We start from the raw sequence: 19286 nt of genomic DNA, 5'->3' as shown, positions 1-19286 counted from the left end.
AAAAATTGATATTCAAGTTTTTAGTAAAAGTCACCGCAAATTCTGCGTAAGCATACCAAACATTAAAGCTAAACAGTATCAGAAGCATTTACATAGTAACTCTTACTGCAACATCTCTACAGACAGATACCGCTATCTATATACCACTGTCATGCAATGGAGGCCACGTGGCGATTTGGAATATGTATAGTGAGGTTCCCCAAACCATAACACACAATTCATTTGGCAGTACCTCCCTTTCTTAAATCCATCCTGGAATGCTTGGCTTAAACAACGGGAGGCCACATACGGCCAAATGAGAATACCACTAAAGTAATAAAATCTTATTTTCTGCCTTTTTGAAAGCAATCCAATTTTTACCCTTTTCACACTGAAAAATACAACTCCAACAAATTCCCACAAATTATTTCAGTTTGGGTAAAATGTCTGGAGTAGCTTTATTTTATCTTCATGCCAATTAGTGTCAGAAATATTACAAGGCAGTTCCTGCAGATCATCACTACAAGAAGGTTGAACTCAGCTGTAGATGAGAGCCTTTCCAGATGAGAGGAAGGATAGAAATTTCAGTCTTCCTCTGCGTAGCAAGTGTTAGGAGGAAAGATGTAAGGTTCAAACCAAAGCTCCTGATCCCAAAACACTCAGACTTCACAATGGCCAAAATCACATCCAAGTTTTGCCTTTCAGGATCTTTTTTCACAGTGACAAAGCTGTCATAATACATAAGGCTTTCACAATCTTCATACAGCAAACCGGGCATCTATAAAATGTATCTCTATGAGCTTGTGGCTATTAAAAATCCCAGTGGAGCACTCTGATCCATCCAAACTGTCTAGGGCGCAGTTTGGAAGGCCAGTAAGAAATGAATTACAATGGTCAATAAGGGATGTAATTATGGAAGTAGGTTCTTCTGACATTTACATTTTGATAACTGTCTAATGCTATTTATGAAATGTGTTATTTTTTCCCTTCTGAAGTACCAGAAGACTATAAATACCTTATAAGGGTAAATTGCAGGGTTTTTAAGTGCCCTACTCTGCCATATTCTAATTAGATATATTTATTGCATGTAGAACAGTAAATGCCATGTCCTACTATTCATATTTACAAGGAGAAAGGCGGGAAGCTGCCAAGGAACAGGGCAAGACTCCCAGATGGCCAGAAGAATCTTTCGCAGGCAGAAGCTGCAGACAAGGGATACAATTCCCATAACAATTAAGGAAGGCCACAGGTATCACCATTTTTAAATGTACATGCAAAATTTTACTTTGCTGTTCGTCAGTATGCTCATTGTTGTTATTATGTAATATTTTTATCACTGCAGTCCTTAGAAGTCCTCAGCATGGTCCAAGACCCAACACTTCTTACAAAAAGTTCCTATAAAGAGACAATTCTGATTTAAAAAACCCCTCTGAATTAAAAGGTAATCCCAGAGAGTTTATACTTTAATTCCAACCATTGAAAGCTTAGGGCCAGAAGCCCCGTAGAACATCTCTGAGATGCTGACATGGTAGAAGGCATGGTTGATTTGACCTGTACCACCATTCCCCAAGCCACACATCTGCAAGGCCACAACAAAAACGACAGAGGAGCAGAAGAATGATTCATGGGCTGCATCTACAAGCCACTAGATGTGCTGTCCTCATCCCAGGCAAACAAGAGGGTGACTGCAAGAGGCAGCACAGATTTGCATGCCAGGCTGTGATCACAGGGTACCATCAGCACCACTGAATTTAAAAACTTTCTAGCACAGGAGTGTTTTAAGGAGGGATTTGAAGAAAAAATAAGGGGGTACTGCACGATTATGCACAAAGAATTCCTCCAAAGTATGAGGGGCAGGATGGGAAGTGGCTAAAAGTCATTTATTTGAAAACTGAATAAATGAATGATCCAAGTTGGTACTGTGGAATTACTCCTTGAAAGTGGATGGAGAGTAAAGACAGCCATGAAAAGCCTAGGAAAAATAAAACAGTTAGGCTCTAGACTGATAAAACAGGGACGGCAGATTCAGTGTAGGAATGCAAAGAGAAGTGATGTGATTGAAAGAATAAGCTGAGACAGCAAATCTTGGCAGTCACAATGGATTTCAAAAATAAAACCCACATTTGTCAAGGACAAAGAAAAGGATAACAATTGAGACACAAGATGAAGAGAGGCAGGACTGTGTTTTAACTGTAAGCATGACAAAAAATGCTGTATTTCAGAGCAGTTAAGAAGAATTGCAAAGATATGGAGTTACCCTGGATGTAACAATCAAAAACAAGGTTGAGTCCAAACGGCTGCTGAGTTTACAGGGCTGAATAATAGATGATGCTGCACTCCGAAGAGGAACTCAGAGAAAGACCTTTGGGAGTCAGGATTAAAAGGCCTGGTTTAGCCACGTTAAGCTTGAACTGTTAGCTAAATGTGTAAGGAGAGGGCTGGAGAGACAGGTCAAGAGTTGAACAGAAGGAAACAGGGCTAGCATCATTTTGTTTGACACAATAACCAAATTTATATTTGCAAATGAAGTAACTGATAAAAAGCATAGCAGGAAAAGAAAAAGAGATCAAGGACAGGGAGCACCCAGGAAATCCCAGATGAAACTGCAGGAGACAGAAAGAGAAATTAGAAACAGAGGTAAAATCCAGAGATGAGAGTCAGGGAAGCCAGGAAGGACTTTATTCAAAATCAGCTGATAAATTAACAATGCTACAAAGCGCTCCACGTGAGATCAGCCATGAAGAGGAACTTTGAGAAGATCAGTTTAAAAGAAATGAAGAGGACAAAGCCCACCTCTGGGAGCTTCTGGCCTGGAGCTGGATGGAGCCCCAGGCAGGGACCGTTAACAATCTTCTGGCCAATACCATGCTCTGGCAAACACAAAAATTCAATGAACCAACCACACCATCTCTCCTGCTCACTGCAGAGCTAGTAGAGAGCAGATAAAATTAATTCCTTCTTTTATTTCTATTTTTAAATATTCAGAGACGCTCAGTGATAGAGACTTGACAGTTTGACATTTCATCTGCTCCAGCACATGTGCTTCAAGGAATAAGTACAGATCCATAATCATACCTCGATTTCTGGTCAACGATGCCAGAACCAACAGATTTCCTATAAAGTCAAGAAGTACCTTTGGTACATTTTAAATGAGCTATCTTCTGCCAACAGTGAGAATTTTAATCTTCCTAAAATTTCCTTTCAGCCAAGTTTAGCTGTCCCGTTAGCAATCTATCAGCATAATTAACACTATCATTCACATCAAACGGAGAAGAGCTGCAAATCCAGAGGTTATCAGCACAAACCTGATAAAGTCTCAGAACAACCTGGAAAACACTTTATAGAAGCCTTAACAACAACTTCGAAAAATCTGTGTATTATAAGGTCAAGAGAGCTTAAAAGGTCAGGAAGATGGGCAAGATGTAGACATCTAAAACACCAGCTGGATGGTATCACAGGCATAACATTATCTCACTAGAAGAGAACAATCTGAGGCCAGCAAGATTACAACCACCCACTACAGATGTTATTCATTTAGACATCATTAAGAGTTAAAGCAGAAGCACAGTCATGAGTTCTGTTGCCAACATGAAAAGGCAAATCAATATTTTTGTACAAAATGCTACAGGTAAGGTCTGGTCCCTCTTCCATGGAACAGGGAGGTATTATTCACTGAGTAAGACCTCCTCAGGTAGATACTCCCTGCTCTGCATGAGAGTCACATAGTCCTCCTCAAAAATAACAAAGGTTAGAGTACGGGATAGATAACAAGAATGAGACTAGACAGTCAAAATGATATATATATATATTTATATCTACAGTTTTCTTTCCAGGATTTCATACTGACAGCCTGAAGAAAATGGCTACAGATTAAATTAATAAAACATGAGAAACACACTGCAATACTTCTCTGCAATAGCATAATCCAATCAGACATTTACAGTATTCCTAGAAATTATACAAACCCATGGGCTGTGCCAAGTCCTGTATTTTGATAAAGATATGAGTCAACATCTCTGAAGGACTAGCCAATCCCTCCAAAGTGTGTAACAAATGATGCAAATGAAACTCACTTTTAAGGACATGGCATAGGACAAATTAAGAAAAATTGGTGAAATGGCTACACTCTTCATAAACTGGGTTACAATCCATCTCTTTAGGGTATTTCTCACAAAGAAACAAGATACTGATATAGGTCCATGTGCTGGTTTTGGCTAGCATAGAGTTAATTTTCTTCACAATAGCTAGTATGGGGCTATGTTTTGGATTTGTGCTGAAAACAGTGTAGATAACAGAGGGATGTTTTAGTTACTGCTGAGCAGGGCTTACACAGAGTCAAGGCCTTTTCTGCTTCTCGCCCCACCCCACCAGCGAGTGGGCTGGGGGTGCACAAGAAGCTGGGAGGGGACACAGCCAGGACAGCTGACCCCAACTGACCTAAGGGATATTCCACATCATATGACGTCATGCTCGGCATATAAAGCTGGGGGAAGAAGAAGGAAGGGGGGACATTTGGAGTGATGGCGTTTGTCTTCCCAAGTCACCGTTACGCGTGATGGAGCCCAGCTGTCCTGGAGACGGCTGAGCGCCTGCCTGCCCATGGGAAGTAGTAAATATGAATTCCTTGTTTTGCTTTGCTTCTGCGCGCAGCTTTTGCTTTACCTGTTAAACTGTCTTTATCTCAACCCATGAGTTGCCTCACTTTTACTCTTCTGATTCTCTCCCCCGTCCCACCGGGGGGAGTGAGCGAGCGGCTGCGTGGTGCTTGGTTGCCACCTGGGGTTAAACTATGAGAGTCTATCATGTCTTTTGGACAACTGTAGAGTCTAGATAAATATTTCACCTATAAAAATAGCTCATAGATATATATTGCAGTATATTCTGGCACTTTGCATATCCACGAGCTGATACAAAATTTTACTTTAACAGAAATAATTCTTTACTTAAGGCCAAATAGTAATTTTTTGCTTTCATCGTATTTCTCTTTCACGGTGTTTGGGTTTTCCATTAAAGCCAACAGGATTTTGCAATTAGAAAGTGCATGAGTTTAAAAGTGTACCTCACTATATGAATGTAGAAGGAAATGGTTTCCCAAGTATTTTATGGGATTTAATTATGATTTTTAAATAAAATTTTGGAAAGTAACCTATGGTAAACAAAGATTTATTGTTACATAAATAAACAATAAGACAATTACAGCCTCTTTATGGAGACCATATTAGTCACACACATCTAATGAAGCATTACTAAGCTATCACAGGGAGATAGCCTGATGTGTGTGATTAACAAAATAATACTCATAAACAGCTAATGAACAATGATGGTCCTTTGAAAATTTCACATATCCTGCTATATTGAGAGTCATGGTTTTTGTTGCTTTCTAAGGAACACATTAACCACTAAGTTACACCCTGAAAAGGAGACTATTAAATAGCACAATGCAGCTATTTGCATTTTTGCCTTCTACAGACCATGATTTTGAAAATACAAAAGAACTCTCATGAAAGGCTACCAATGAAGAATACATTTCAGCTTGTGCCATACTGTGTTTGAAAGATGACGATTTGAGATGTCACCATGGTGCAGGGGGAATATGACAGAACAAATGATCAAAAATTATTTTCATATTATATGTAGCCATGAAATATCTGAAGTGGCATTAGGTAGAAAAAGTCTGGGTTTAGTAACAATTGTGGTGGATTTTTTACATTAGAGAAACAACAAAAAAAATTATTTCCTTCAGGTGAGGTATATTTTTGGTAAGCATATTCTGGCGAAGGTAAGTGGTATGGATGGCCAGCATATGACAGTAGACAAAAAAGGTACATTTGTAAGAAAAATAGGGTCAAAACCCATGTGTAATGACAATTTTGGGCATATAACAGAGGCATATTCTATTAGTCAAACTAAATACGACCTCAGAATATACACCTAACGTTGGGACTTTAACAGGAGAACAATTCGAGTTGTTTTGCCTACATGAGTGGGCTCCTCCAGCAGACGAGTGAGTCTATAGGACAGTACGTGCAAACTACAGGATTGCAGGGAGAATTCTGCTAAGCAGGGCCCTTCCTATCACATTCTAAATACATTGACAAGTATCTGGAAAGTGGTATGAAGGGACCTATTCAGATTAATCTATGGAATATAGTGATGAAATACAAGAAATAACACAAGAGTGTTATTATTTCTACTGCAGTGCTATAGATGAACTAAATTGTGTAACATCCACAGTGCAAACTCACAGCAAATCCTCCTTGTATTTTTCTTGGTGAGATAAATCCTTCCCCAAATGATAGTCCACCTTCAACCTAATCTCCTTCATGGATAAATTTACTCAAAGGGCAGAATTCCTGATGGCTGGAATATCAGCATTATTAAAATCAATATTTTTTGATGAATATTAGGTCTGGAACATATTAAAGAGAGCTATAAAGTACAGGAGAAAAAAACCTTGCTTATCATTTTCAGTAGTAACCCAACTACAGCCTTTCATCTGTAATGAATTATGGAGCAATTCCCCTACATCATCTGTATGAAGTCAGCTATGACACTGCTGATTTAAAAAAATTTGCTACTTTTGAGCTACAAATTGATTTTTTATTGTGATAAATTAAAATCCAATAGTAGCCTACAAGATACTAAACATACAGAGGCCTACATTTTTCCAGAATATTTTTTCTCTTTTCTATCATATCAGACTGCCATTGTGGCAGCCATGATAGCAGTAGGCAATGATAAAAATTAAGAAAGGACACTCTAGAGAGGTAAATAATCTTTCAAGATAAACAATAAATGAGCACTGTGCCCCAAAATATCTGTTTGGGAATCCCAAAATTATGGAAATACAACTAAAGAGAAGGCATTCTGGGGGACAGGTAAGGCAGTTAGAGGAGAAAGCAAATTCAAGACGATCCAGGCTGTTCCCTATTAAGGGCATAATTTTTTCCCTTCTTGCACGAATGTGAATGTCAGTCTCCAAACTTCATAAACTTCTAAGTTTAACATGGATACCAGAAGATCTGTGTGAGCAAACCACAAACTTTTTGCTGCCTCTTTCTCTTCTGACCCATCAAAAGAGCCAGGCTGAGCAACAGCACATCCCCAGTTTTGCCAGCCTGTGGGATTTTCTCTATCGCTTCTAAATCAAGAATGGGATTATCAGTGTCCTGCGTTGCCTAACTGCATGATCCTTATTTTGCTTTATAGGAGGCTCCACATTATAGCAGTAACACAGCTTTCTTTGGGGGTGGCTTTAGCACACAGACATCAACCTAAGACTACAGGCAGTATCATTTACTGCTACAACAGCTGACATTACACCAGGTCAAGCCAAAGCCATATGAATGAGACGAAGTGCATCACCCCAAAATACTTGTCTCTTATGCTGTGGAAGCACCTTGCCTCAGGCTTGCTCTTGTAGGCTCAGAGAGCCCAGAGACACTTTTGGGGTCTGTCCATGACCTGTTGCTGACATTATCCAGTGTATTTCAGATGTTGAGATTGTATGTGACTACCAGCAGGAACGGGAATGAGATTACAACTGTAGGTTGACAAAGCAGAGACAGGCTGGATAAGAGAGACTATGAAAAGAGTGGATCGGGACATGAAACTTTGGGACACAGAGAGACCCAAGCTGGGGAAAAAGCTGAAAAGATGGTGTCTGTGAAGAACCAGCAGAGGATTTAATGCACTCCTGCTTCAAAAGCTTGGCATGGAAAGTATGATCCTCCTGCTTTCAAAAAACACATAAAAAACAAATGTCAAAAGCTCCCCACATCCCTCTGTCACAGTCCTGTTTCAAGAAGGACAACTCAGTACTCTTGTCCATCACTCCTGCAGCTCAGGGGCAGACGTCTGGAAGGTGGATTTAAAGGTTTCAGTCTAAGCCTCAGTGACTGAGTGACAGGGTTACCGTAAGGATGATACAGTTATGTCAGATTTAGAGTACAGGGTGTCAAAGTAACGAAATGAAGAGTTGTTCTCATGTCCCCACCTCACTAGTTGCAGATAGGAGAGTGTGCAGGATGCTGCAGTAAAGGCATTTTGGCTAAACCACACTTTTGTTTCTAAGTGCATCCCCTTTTCCCTCTTTATTTTATGAAAATAAAACTTATGTTTGTGAAACATTCAGACACAAGTGCCACAGGACAAGTCCCTCTCTCTTTCTTTTTTTCCCAAGAGAAGGTTTTAGTCTTAGGAGAGTAACTGTGACCTCAGTGCAATTTTTAGAGTGTGTGGCAAGGCAGTGCACTGCACATTGAAGAAAAGAAAACAAAATATTACCATATTGTTCAGTGTATTACACTCTGTTCTGTATAGTGAATGAAGCTGGTATTCTCTGGCCAAAAAAAGGTACGTCATCACACAGTTAAATACTACCCTAATGTCTGTTTCTTAGAGGACCCAAACACAACTGTACTTGCAGCCCTAATTCTGACATTGCCTATCTTATGACCACAGGCTGTAACTCAGCAATGTTATCTTAAACACTGCTTTTGTATGAATATTTTATACATGCTGTACACAACACATTCCAAATGAGCTTTTCATTACTAACTACGTGTATTATGTATTAGTGAGCTCAATGACATTGATTTTCTAATAATATAAATTAACTGGCAAAGATAATTTCATCTATCATCAGTAAGGTTTTATTTCTGGCATCATGTTAAATAGTTAATCTTTCAAAAGATTAAATCAAGAGCTTTTTAAAATTCAAGGCAGAGCTTAAACTGCTGTAAAAATCTTCTTAATTAGGATTAAAACAGTTTGTGTGTTGTCGCTTTATATCTAAGTAGTATAATGTTTTGCTTAGGTTTCTTCTTTCAGAGCAATTTAAAAAATCAAACATGATATTGCTGTGGCAAAAACTGCATAAGGCAAGGAAGTCTCCTGCAACTTCCTCGACCAGATGTTACTGGACGAGTTGCTGTTTGGCAACCTCAAACAGCAACCTCAAACTTTCCAACATCTTTTACCTCCAATTGCATACAATATATACTTTTCCTACCATTGATGATACAGAAGCTCTGATTCTTATGATTACTGCGTATCTGCCAGAAGACAGCAGTATACTGCATTACAGTGACTACGACTGCGCTGATCTGGAATTATGGACCTGACAGAAATTCTTTAGGATTCCCCTGAGGCATCTTCAGGACAATCCCAGCTAAGTGTGTGCTGCTCCCAGGAGCTCCCCAGCTCCCAGTGCCCTTCCTTTTCTCTCTGTCTCAGGCTTGGGAAAATAAGCTTCACTTTACTGGGCTTGTCCACAGATCCCTGTTCCAGCTTCTTTTCTTCCCCTCAGCCTCCCATGACACAAAGGGCGCAATCCAAGAAAATCCTAGTCTGTAATCCTAATCTCTTGTCATTAGACTCTCAAAAGTCACTTGGTACTGCCAAAGAGTCTTAAACCGCATCCAGAGGACTGGTGCAGTTGGGCCCAGGCTGGACGACAAAGCTCCTATGGGTACAGACACCAGTCTGTACCACAGATTTCTACAGCCTTCTGCAAAGGTATTTCCAAGAAAAAAATTTTTTTACCTGGCAGAAGGAAAACAAATCCCTTCTTGCCACTTTCTGGACTCAGAGCTGTGAGTGTTCATGCACATAAGGAGTATCCGTGTACTCAAGTAAGTCATTCTGCAGAAGTATCCAGGACAAGGCTTTAGAATAAACCACATCCCCATGTACCTTACACCTCAGTCGCCTAATGGCTTCCTCTGATACATGATAACCTTTTGTCAAGCTTGTCAAGTGCTTCACGTGTGCTTGCAATGGTGAGATATTACTGCTCAGCCTGGAAATGCTTTTAAAGAAACATCCACGAAAAGAATTTCATTCCATCACATGATTATTTTACTTACCCCTGTCTTTTCATCGAAGATTTTGATTCCCCCAAAGGAGACTGTTAAGAAGATTTTTTGTTTATGTTCTCCTTTCGAACGAGCCGCAGCAACAATTCCCTATTGAAATAAAGAACAGTTTGGCTGGTTTCATTACTCCTCCAGGTGCCACAGCAGATCACAAAGAGTTGCTTGTGGACAATTCTCCACTTTCCTAGGAAAACTAAAGGGCTTTCCAGGAACGCTGCTCCTCTTACTTCTGGCTTCCTTCCTTTTTTCAAGGTACCACGTCTCTTTATGCTACCCAGAGAGCGTTTCAAATGTGCTCCCACTTCCAACCCCTGCACCAGCTAATCCTCCATGAAATTTGTTTTCATGGAAGCTGAAGGTCACTTCTAGCACACTTTTCCCAGCTGTAAGCTGTTTTGTTTTCTTTTTTTTTTTAAAGGAAAAAAGCCTAACCAAGCAGTAGAGGAAAAAAATGCCAACAACTTTAGATTACTTTATGGGCACGCTTGTCTGGAATAAGCAAAACCAAACTACACTTCTGCTGTAAGAAAGTGGTATTGAGGGTTAGTTTACTTCATAGTATCAGGCTTTTACTTCTCAGCTGAACTTGCTGATACACATTTCATGTATTCTTCTCCCACAGTATAACTATAACAGTAACTTCTATTTCCACTTTCTTAGGAGCCTGCCCTGACAAATAACACTGTACTAAGATCAAATGTGATCAATTGCACTAGTAAAAAAATGAAAATATTTAGTCTCTACCTGGTGCTCTGCAATTTCAACATGTTTTAACAACCACTAACTGATGTTTTAAGACCTTCACAAGGTGGTTGTTCTCATTACACAGACATGAAAGTTAAAGAGAAAAAATTGAGTCAAGTCACCCCAGAACTTTATGCCTGGCCTTAAAACTCATGTTGCTAGACACTAGGTTTCCAGAGCCCATAACTTCATGCTATGCTGCCTTACATACAAACATGAATTTCTAATGCTCCCTTCCCTTAATAATTTTAGTCATCTTGCACACTGCATAGATCAATCTCGCCACGATGGAAACAGGTATCAGGCATCTGGGAGATGTGGCAATGGTAATCCATGAGGAGAGAGACAAAAAGCCTTGTGCAGCAGAAAAGTGACAATTCTCCCAAATTGCTTCTTGGAACAATGAAATGATGAGAAATATCCAGTATACAATTAAAACAGATAGGAATGTTGTGGCAGATGTGATCAATCAACAGTGCACCTTTAAGAACAGTTTTTGCTTGTCATAAAATATTTGTAACTGATTTGTAAATTATCTACCAGGTCTTTCTTTCAGATTGTTGAACCGTAAGATGCATGTCACCCTTTGCTATTTATTCATGAATAACCACCTATTCCTCCTGGAATGCTCTCTGAGGGTTGTAAGAAAAGATCGAGACAGAGAGAGATGTCTAGTGTGCTCCAGAAAGTCCACCCTCCTATACAACTAGCGCTTTCGGACTCTGTCTACTCACTAAGTTTGCAGTCGTCTCAAAATCTGCTTTTGTCACTGCCCCATTTCTTCCCCAAAACTCTGGGGCCTCCTCTTTATCTTCTCATGCTCTGCCCTCTCAGTGCACTGCCTCCTGATATTGTAACCCATCAATCCTGCCATTACAGGTGCAAGACGTTATCCTCCCAGTGAGGACACCAGTTCTGCCCTTTATCTGGCTACATACACCCCACAATGTCACTCACCCCTTTCCCTCTGTGCTGACAGGAGATAACAGTCAAAGGTAGGACTGTAGCTGATTAGCACTGTCATATAATCTGATTTGCCATTTTCTTCATAGTGGTCTCTCTCCCCCTTTGCGTAATAAAATTATTCAATTTGCAGATGTGTTGTTTATAATTTGTGGACAAATTGCAGTGGTATCAATCATGAATAACTACTGAACTCAGAGATAATGTATTAAAATTAAACTGGGATAAGCAATACCAGCCAGAAGTTCATGCAAAATTGACTGATTTCAATACATAATTAACCAGAGTGTGACTCAGTGTCATGAAAGTAGAATGAGTAAAAGTTCAAGCTCAAATTCACTCCCCTTGACTCTATAATATTAAACATTAAAGGTTTCACTGCACCTTGAGCTTCATCATGGAGTCTTGGCATAACTTGTCTCCTCGTGCGGCAGAAACCTCATCTATACCAATCAGTTTTGCTTTGTATCGGACACCGTCACCTTTAAACCTCTTTATTAAAGTGGCTTCACTGCGATCCTGACCTGAAAAGACATAAGGAAAACAAGGACGTTTGCGTGAGTACAAAGGAAAATAAATAAATACCTGCAATTAAGTGGCAGATTAGATCTAACTTCCACCTCAACACCTAAACATGCGAAAATTTCAATAAAATTAGAAGAAAAGTACTAGTTCAATAAAACCTTTTGGGCTTAGTACTTCAAATGAATTCACAGTGGAATTGTTGTAATACAAAATATTCTGCATGAAATCTGCACACAAATTAAGTTTGCAGAAATAAGAGATAAGCCTGAATCAAACCTCATGGATCTGAAAACTTCTGATCTGTACAGGTTGTTTTAATCCCAATACGCTTGAGTATTCTTAATTTTTCAGACAAAACTCTAAGAGAAACATGCTACTATTTCCTCGTATACTGACTTGTCTAACTGTATCATCAATATTTACACTATTACCATGTGAATGATGAAAAAACAAATTATGTTATTTGCCTATATAATATTGCTGCTCTAAAACCTCCACAAAAATGCTGTGTCCTTGTTCTATTCTTTCTGCTTATAGACATATACGGAGAAAACACGACCAGGAACACTGGCTCTCACAGGCTCACCCTGACAAGCTTAAAAAATGGCACGAGATGTTTCTTAATAAAAAAGCAATTGGGGATAAGATAGCACAGCACTGATAAGGCCCATGTACATAAATAGCCTGAACCACGTGATGATGATACCACAGCAATCCATGGAATGGACAGTTTTGTGAGGAAGACTTTTTCCCCAAGTATCTGCAGAAGAGTTTATTCGGTGTCTTAGCTGGAAGCAGTATGTTAGTTAGGGAATCAGTCTTCCTAAAATTATTTTGCAGCTGTCTGTGGAATTTCTTGCTAGGATCTCAAAAAAACAGCAGTGAACTGTAAATAACTGCAACCAAACAAGTACCCAAACAAACAATTTCCAAGGCACAAAGCAGCATGCAAAAATGCAAAATCTTTAAGAATTTGACGTTTCTTGGACCCAGCTAGAGAACTTGCCTAAAAATGGAATGACATTGCTAAAATTTATACTATTACCACCTAGGAGCTCTAGTCACACAGATTTTGCCCCGTCCTTCTAGCTATTGTAAAAAATGAACAAAGAGCTAGAACCTGCTATAAATGAACCATAGGTAAGAACCTAGTATTAGACACCTATATTTGAGAATTTTGGCCCAAACTTTTTCCAAAACTCATTCCTATCTGAAAAGCCGGAATAGAGCACAGAAAATATATTAAAATCTGCTTCTGTGCAGCTATTTTTTGATTAGCAGAAGTACAGAAGCTTTGAGGGAGCAAAAGCTATTTTGTTTTGCATTTCTATTAAAAGCACCTTTTTCAACAGTAAACACTTGGGTCAACTTTGCTAGTGTTACACACCCATCAAGTGGATGAATAAACTAGGTTTAAAACTATGGAACTGGAATTTTTACAATACCATTACAGGAAAAACTACAGAGCATACGTGACCAACGAAGAGTACTTCCAAACGAAGATACTCATTTGGTTCTCCTTCCTCAAGAGTACAGCACAGTCCATGCTGTGAACTAATGATGGACTAAATGTATGTTAAAAAACAGACCTATTTTAAGCATATTGAGATCTTTGAATGTGTTAGAGCACACAAATACTATTTCTTTCAATGGAAGATATCAACTCAGACCAATGTTTTAATGCCTCATTTATAGTCCCTTAAAAATAAGGCAGCTGATTATGTATTGCTGCGATAGTTCAGTGGCCACCCAACTATTTCTCTTGATTCGTTTTTACTCATACTCCCTCAAAAAGAATTAAACAGAAGGTTGAAACTTCATGCTCTTACATTATGTTTTATTAAAAAAAAATCTAATTAGACACAAATGATAAATCAGAAACTCGAGGTAGTGCTAGCATCATTCCCCAGGGAAATACCAAGGCAGATGTTGGCACCGTCAGCTAAAAACAAGAAACCATTTTCCACTTTGAGCTCCAGAGTGGGGCAGGAGGGAGAGCATCTGGAGAAACAGCAAAGTACAATGATAACAGTGGACTTTTCCATGTATCTTTTATACTTGCAAAGATATCCTGTTGATTTGCAGTAAATAAAATCCAATTCCAACAGCTTTCTTGCCAACAATTTTCAACCTTATGTCTTCGTTGCAGCTGAAGGCAGCTGTTAGCTAATAGCATGAGCATGTAAGTGTTCAAGAGGGTTTCCTGGGTCCCAGTCACGATAGCGACCTTGCATTCATCAGTTATTTGAACATTTATACTTATTCCAACCTCTGATGTATTTTGCTGCACATAACTAAATACCTGACATTAACAGCCCGTTTAAACACAACTTATGGCTATGTTTGCTTACATGCAAGTCCCACGTCAATTATGACCCAGATTAAGCAGGATGAAGTGCTTTTGGGATAAATAACTGGGAAGAATCATCAACCTGAAAATTATGTAGATACTTAAAACTGCGGTGGAAACTGCAAATTACTAGAGACTACAAATTCATCTGTAAAACCCTAGAGCATATGTCCTATGAAAAAGCACAGAGGATGCACACACACACTGCCCTATATTATAAATCAGCCATCTGCAACAGTCACCATTTCTCAGCATATATCCAGATCGCCCCCAATTTATGCTTATACTGTATTTCCAAATTTTGGTGCTGTAATCAGCACTGAAAAACTTTCTACCTGCTTGGAAAATTACCATATGACGAACACTGTCAGTATGGTCAATTTTATAGCACATGCGAGATTTCTGCGTGGGTTACTTCATTTGCGCACTGGACACTTATAAAGCAGATAGTCCAGACTCTCATATACCTTTTATCATTAAAACAAAAAAGGATTTTTTTAAAATGACAGTCCTTGAACAAGGTTCTTTCTGTGTTTGAAGCTGCATAAATAAGAGATGCCTGAATTATGAGGCTGTAATTTTTAAGCTTCGGAGCAGGGTGAGGGCCAACATTAAACCACTAAACCAGAGAGCTGTGCCTGTGCCAGAAACCCATCCAGGTAAGTGCTGCCTCTTTCAATCCATGTAACAAGTGGAGGCAATCTTTTCTTCTTCACAGCTCCTGCCTTTGTCAGTGGAGACCTGCTGTCACGCTCGGCTCTCCAGCCACTGCACTTGCTTGGTCCCAGCCTGCGGGAAGAAGGATTATCCTGGATTCAAGGCTGCACTTAACTGCTGGAGCTCAGTTTTATTTGAATAACGAGAAGCTGCATCTTGGGGCTTTCCCTCTCAGCTTGCCTTCCTCAAACTGCAAACAACATCTCAAGGGCAGGAAGGGGGACATTCATAAACCAGATATGAAGATTTTATGGAAGACTGAAGCTTGAGGTCTCAAATCATTACTCAACCATAATCTAAAGCAAAATTAGAAGCACATGTTTAATGACAACTGCTTCTTTCCACAACACATATTTCCTGAGATGTCATTTTAGGATTTCTTGACCGCAGAGAAGACCACAGCTGCCAAAGCCATGCCAGGTGAGCAGCTGATGCTCATCTCAGTTGTCCACCATACCTTGCACAGGGAAGGATCTGCCCAGCATTCTTCATCAGAGGACTAGCACCAGTAGGTTATTCTAAAATGATCCTAAATTAAATTTTTATATTAAAATTTTTTTAACTTCAAGACCAGTGAGTATTTTCTAATAGTCTTCTCCAAAACACTTTCATAAATATCTTTTCATAAGCAAATAAATATCCTAAGCATTTGTTGTCAAGTTGACACAAGCACTTCACAATCCACAATGGAACCAGATTATCAACAAAACTTAAACCAATTCGATTCTCATGCCTCAAACTGAGAAAAAATGCAACAGCTAAAAACCCACTAAACATCACACAAATTCAATTTAGAAAGGTGATCACTTTTAATTAGAAAATGTGCCCCTGTTGACACAAGCAAAGAAATGTTTTGTTTGCAGCATATAGGTTTATAATCCTCAGAGACTCTTAAAATGTAAATGTAATTATTTTATCTACTTCTATAGATGTCACTGTTCACCTTTAAGCCATATGTGTTCCAGCTGGAGCCACTGCTCCTGCTCCTGTGTAAGTGGGAAAACATGATCTTTGCTGCCGAGTTGTGACATTGCACTTGTATTCCACAGTCTTTAAAGAGAACAATAAATCCCCAGAGCTGGGTGATGCAATGTGCTCCTGAGCTTGCATCTAAAGTAGAGACAAGCTTATCACCACGATCAGCGTTAAGGTATTTTAACCTCACTAAATATACTGTAAAAGTAATCAACAATGTTTTTAACACAATCATTTTAATTCAAGGCACTATACCTTAATTAAACTCAGATTCTGCAAAGCAAGCTAGAGACAAACCTGAATCCAAAACTCCGAGTACTCAACCCAACTACCTCAAGTGCATTCATGCCCAGAAGAGCATAAGCTATTGTGGAAGATCCAGGTCAAAGCACCCCAAGTTGAGTGCTGGTGGGGGTGGGTGCTCCCCGGGCCGTACCCATCAGCAGTGGTCACTGGCGACACTCAGGAGATGTTACCGTCACAGCAGCCCAGCAGCTGCCATTCAGCCCTGTCTTTGATGTCAAGAGGAAGAGCTAGCTCTGTTCGCATTAGGTTATCTGGCTCCAAGTAATGCTCTTAACTTTGCAGACTGAAGCTCATGCAGGGTTTTCTTCCCAGGCACTGTGTGCTTTGGTGGGTGTTTCAAGAAGACTTATCCTCACTCTTGGTACAAATCAAGGATTGCACTTGATTTTGGCTCTTAGCCCAACAGACCACCAAGCTACCACTGTACGCTAACATTTAGAGCAAACACTGTTCGTTCTCCCAGGGGATCTGTAAGCAAGCGTATTTCATAAATAGAAAAAGAAAATAAACGAAAGCATCACTGCAATAAGCATACTGTTGCTTTTTCTGTATGCTCCTATAACATGCTACGCGTTCTTCACAGAACCCGCTAACCTAAACCAATATCGCTGGAAATGGCTATATCCTTTATTTAAATGTGTGAAGCCCTCAGGGCATAATCTGAATTTCTTGATTTTACGACTATAAAATATATAATGATATTATCACCACAGTCAATAACATGCTTCTGGCAATCAATCCACTGAAGAATGACACACCACTGTCTTTTTTTTATTATTATTTTCTAACTAATAAACTGTCAAAGTTGTACCCATCACACATTCAAATTACAAACCTGAAATAACACCTCCTTATATCTTGCAGGGCTGAAAACCAATCACATACCCACTTATAAACAGCCTACAAGTTCATGGGGACAATTTGCATTTTTATAGCACCAACGCAGTGGAAAATACAAAACACTGCAGTGCAGAATGACCTCTAAGACGCCGCACACACTGAAGGCTAGTGAATTAATTACTAAGCAAAAGATATTTCCCATTAGCTGTGCATACATATGCCCCGATGTCCACATATATATCCGTCCATAATTTTATGTATTTGCACATATGCGCACACACATGGTGCGCAGCTTCGTTTGGTATCAATTATCTAAAGAAAATTCACCACAATTTTAATCAACTACAGATCTCCCGGGGGGGGGGGCGGCAGGGAAGGGAAGTACATAAGCAGGTGTAAAAGAGAAAATACTCATACATAATTATATGTACCTTTCAGTACAGCAGCAACTAAACAGCAGTTCAGGAAGCAATAATGAAAAGCTCAAATAGATTATTCTCTTTGACGGCACATTTCTCTCAATGGCTTCACAGACCCGCAAGTCCGATGCAGAAGGCTCAAAACTATCCACCACACCAAGGGATGGATCTTGATACCAAGATTCAGTTCTTTCTTCACAGGCATAAAATGTTCAGTGTAGAATGCTTATTTGGATTTTAAAACAAACACACAGAAAAACAAACCCACAAATTCCCAGATGCTCCTGCTATCTGTTGATCTAATTTTGGAACTTTTTTGTCAGAGGTATAAAACTTCAAGCTGCCAGGTTGTGTGTTTGTCACTGTCTTCGGGAGCACAACTGCCCAAACCCACTGTGCTGAACCTCAAGATCTGACACAGAAAAATAAACTCCTTTTCCTTTTTTAACATAACACTTCAGAAAAGAAAACACACCATATCTAGGAGTATATGTACACAAAATTTAACTTCCGGTGTTATCGCTAGCATTCTCTTCCTTTAACGTTTCTCAAATGAGTTTCTTAAAATTAGCCATTTTAATTTTTTTTTTTTTAGAAGAGAGTTACTTAAGGGTTTAATTTCAAGATCAGTAATTCATCTCAAGTGACCAGAGCACATTCGCAGCAAGATCTGCTCGCAACATCAATCACTGCTATCTTTTAAATGAAGATGTCCTTTGAATTTCACGCTTATTTCGTCAATGAAGGCTAGCTCCTAGCAACTGAAAAAAAATTCCTACTGATGTAGTGAAATGCAAACTGTTTTGGGGGGTGGATTACAACCTTAAAAAAAATGTTAAAATTTTAAACGGAATAAGTACCTCTAGTCTGTATAGGATCCTATCTGAAACTCTTGGTTACAGTATACAAGTGCAACTTGAATGCAATGGATGAAAACTTCTCCATTCATGAACTGATAGGGAAACTCCTAAAAGGTCTGCAAGACGTGTTCTGGAGTGCTTTTAGCTTACCCAGCTAGAAATAACGTGCTGTAGGGTCAACAAGTGAACCCTGTTGAGCTCTACTGTATTAACAAAGTGATATTGCCAAGGTGCAAGGACATAAAACTTCAGCAAACTATCTTTTAAACCTCCTCCTGCCAAGAACCCCACCTCCTCCGATGAGCTGCCCTTGCCCAAGAGTGCTGTCAGGAAACACAGGAGCCTCTTAGCTTGAGAAACTAGAGGGAGAACATCCCTCCCATCCTGCTGGTGCTTCGATCCTCCTGCTGCTTCTGCTCAGAAAAAAGGTAAAATGCCCCATTTTGACAGCAATGCAAACGTTTGCCTTGAATGCAAAGATGAGAATATTTCTACAGAACATGATAAACCACTGAAAGAGGGGAAACAGAAACCACTCTGAAGGCTCAATGAACTTCTATTACAGTTGAATTTAAAAACATTACCTACAATTTTAAACACAGATAAGGGCTCTCCAGGAAAACTCAATCATCATTCAGACTATCATCTCAGCAGTACTTCTCAATTGTTCAGCACTGCTATTCACAGTAACCTCCAACTGAGAGATTTTATGGCTTCTGGCATTATTAGC

At 39.4% G+C, this 19286-nt stretch overlaps 1 protein-coding gene across 16 annotated transcripts in view; it reads right to left on the bottom strand.

The window, feature by feature from the left end:
* DAB1 (DAB adaptor protein 1) overlaps nt 1-19286 on the bottom strand; it is a 477466-nt gene that overhangs the window by 52701 nt on the left and 405479 nt on the right. For 10 of the 16 annotated variants that reach the window (XM_064455005.1, XM_064455003.1, XM_064455002.1 and 7 more), the window contains 2 exons: nt 11949-12088; nt 9849-9947 (listed from right to left, as the gene is read on the bottom strand). In XM_064455005.1, the coding sequence (XP_064311075.1) occupies nt 9849-9947; nt 11949-12088 (239 nt within the window). Of the gene's footprint in view, nt 1-9848; nt 9948-11948; nt 12089-16099; nt 16198-19286 lie in introns of those variants that run through there. The other 6 variants (XM_064455009.1, XM_064454997.1, XM_064455008.1 and 3 more) reach the window with 1 other exon arrangement.

Source organism: Phalacrocorax carbo, chromosome 6 (assembly GCF_963921805.1).
Source record: "Phalacrocorax carbo chromosome 6, bPhaCar2.1, whole genome shotgun sequence".
In the NCBI taxonomy this organism is placed as follows: domain Eukaryota; kingdom Metazoa; phylum Chordata; class Aves; order Suliformes; family Phalacrocoracidae; genus Phalacrocorax; species Phalacrocorax carbo.
This window is presented reverse-complemented; position numbering and strand designations above follow the sequence as displayed.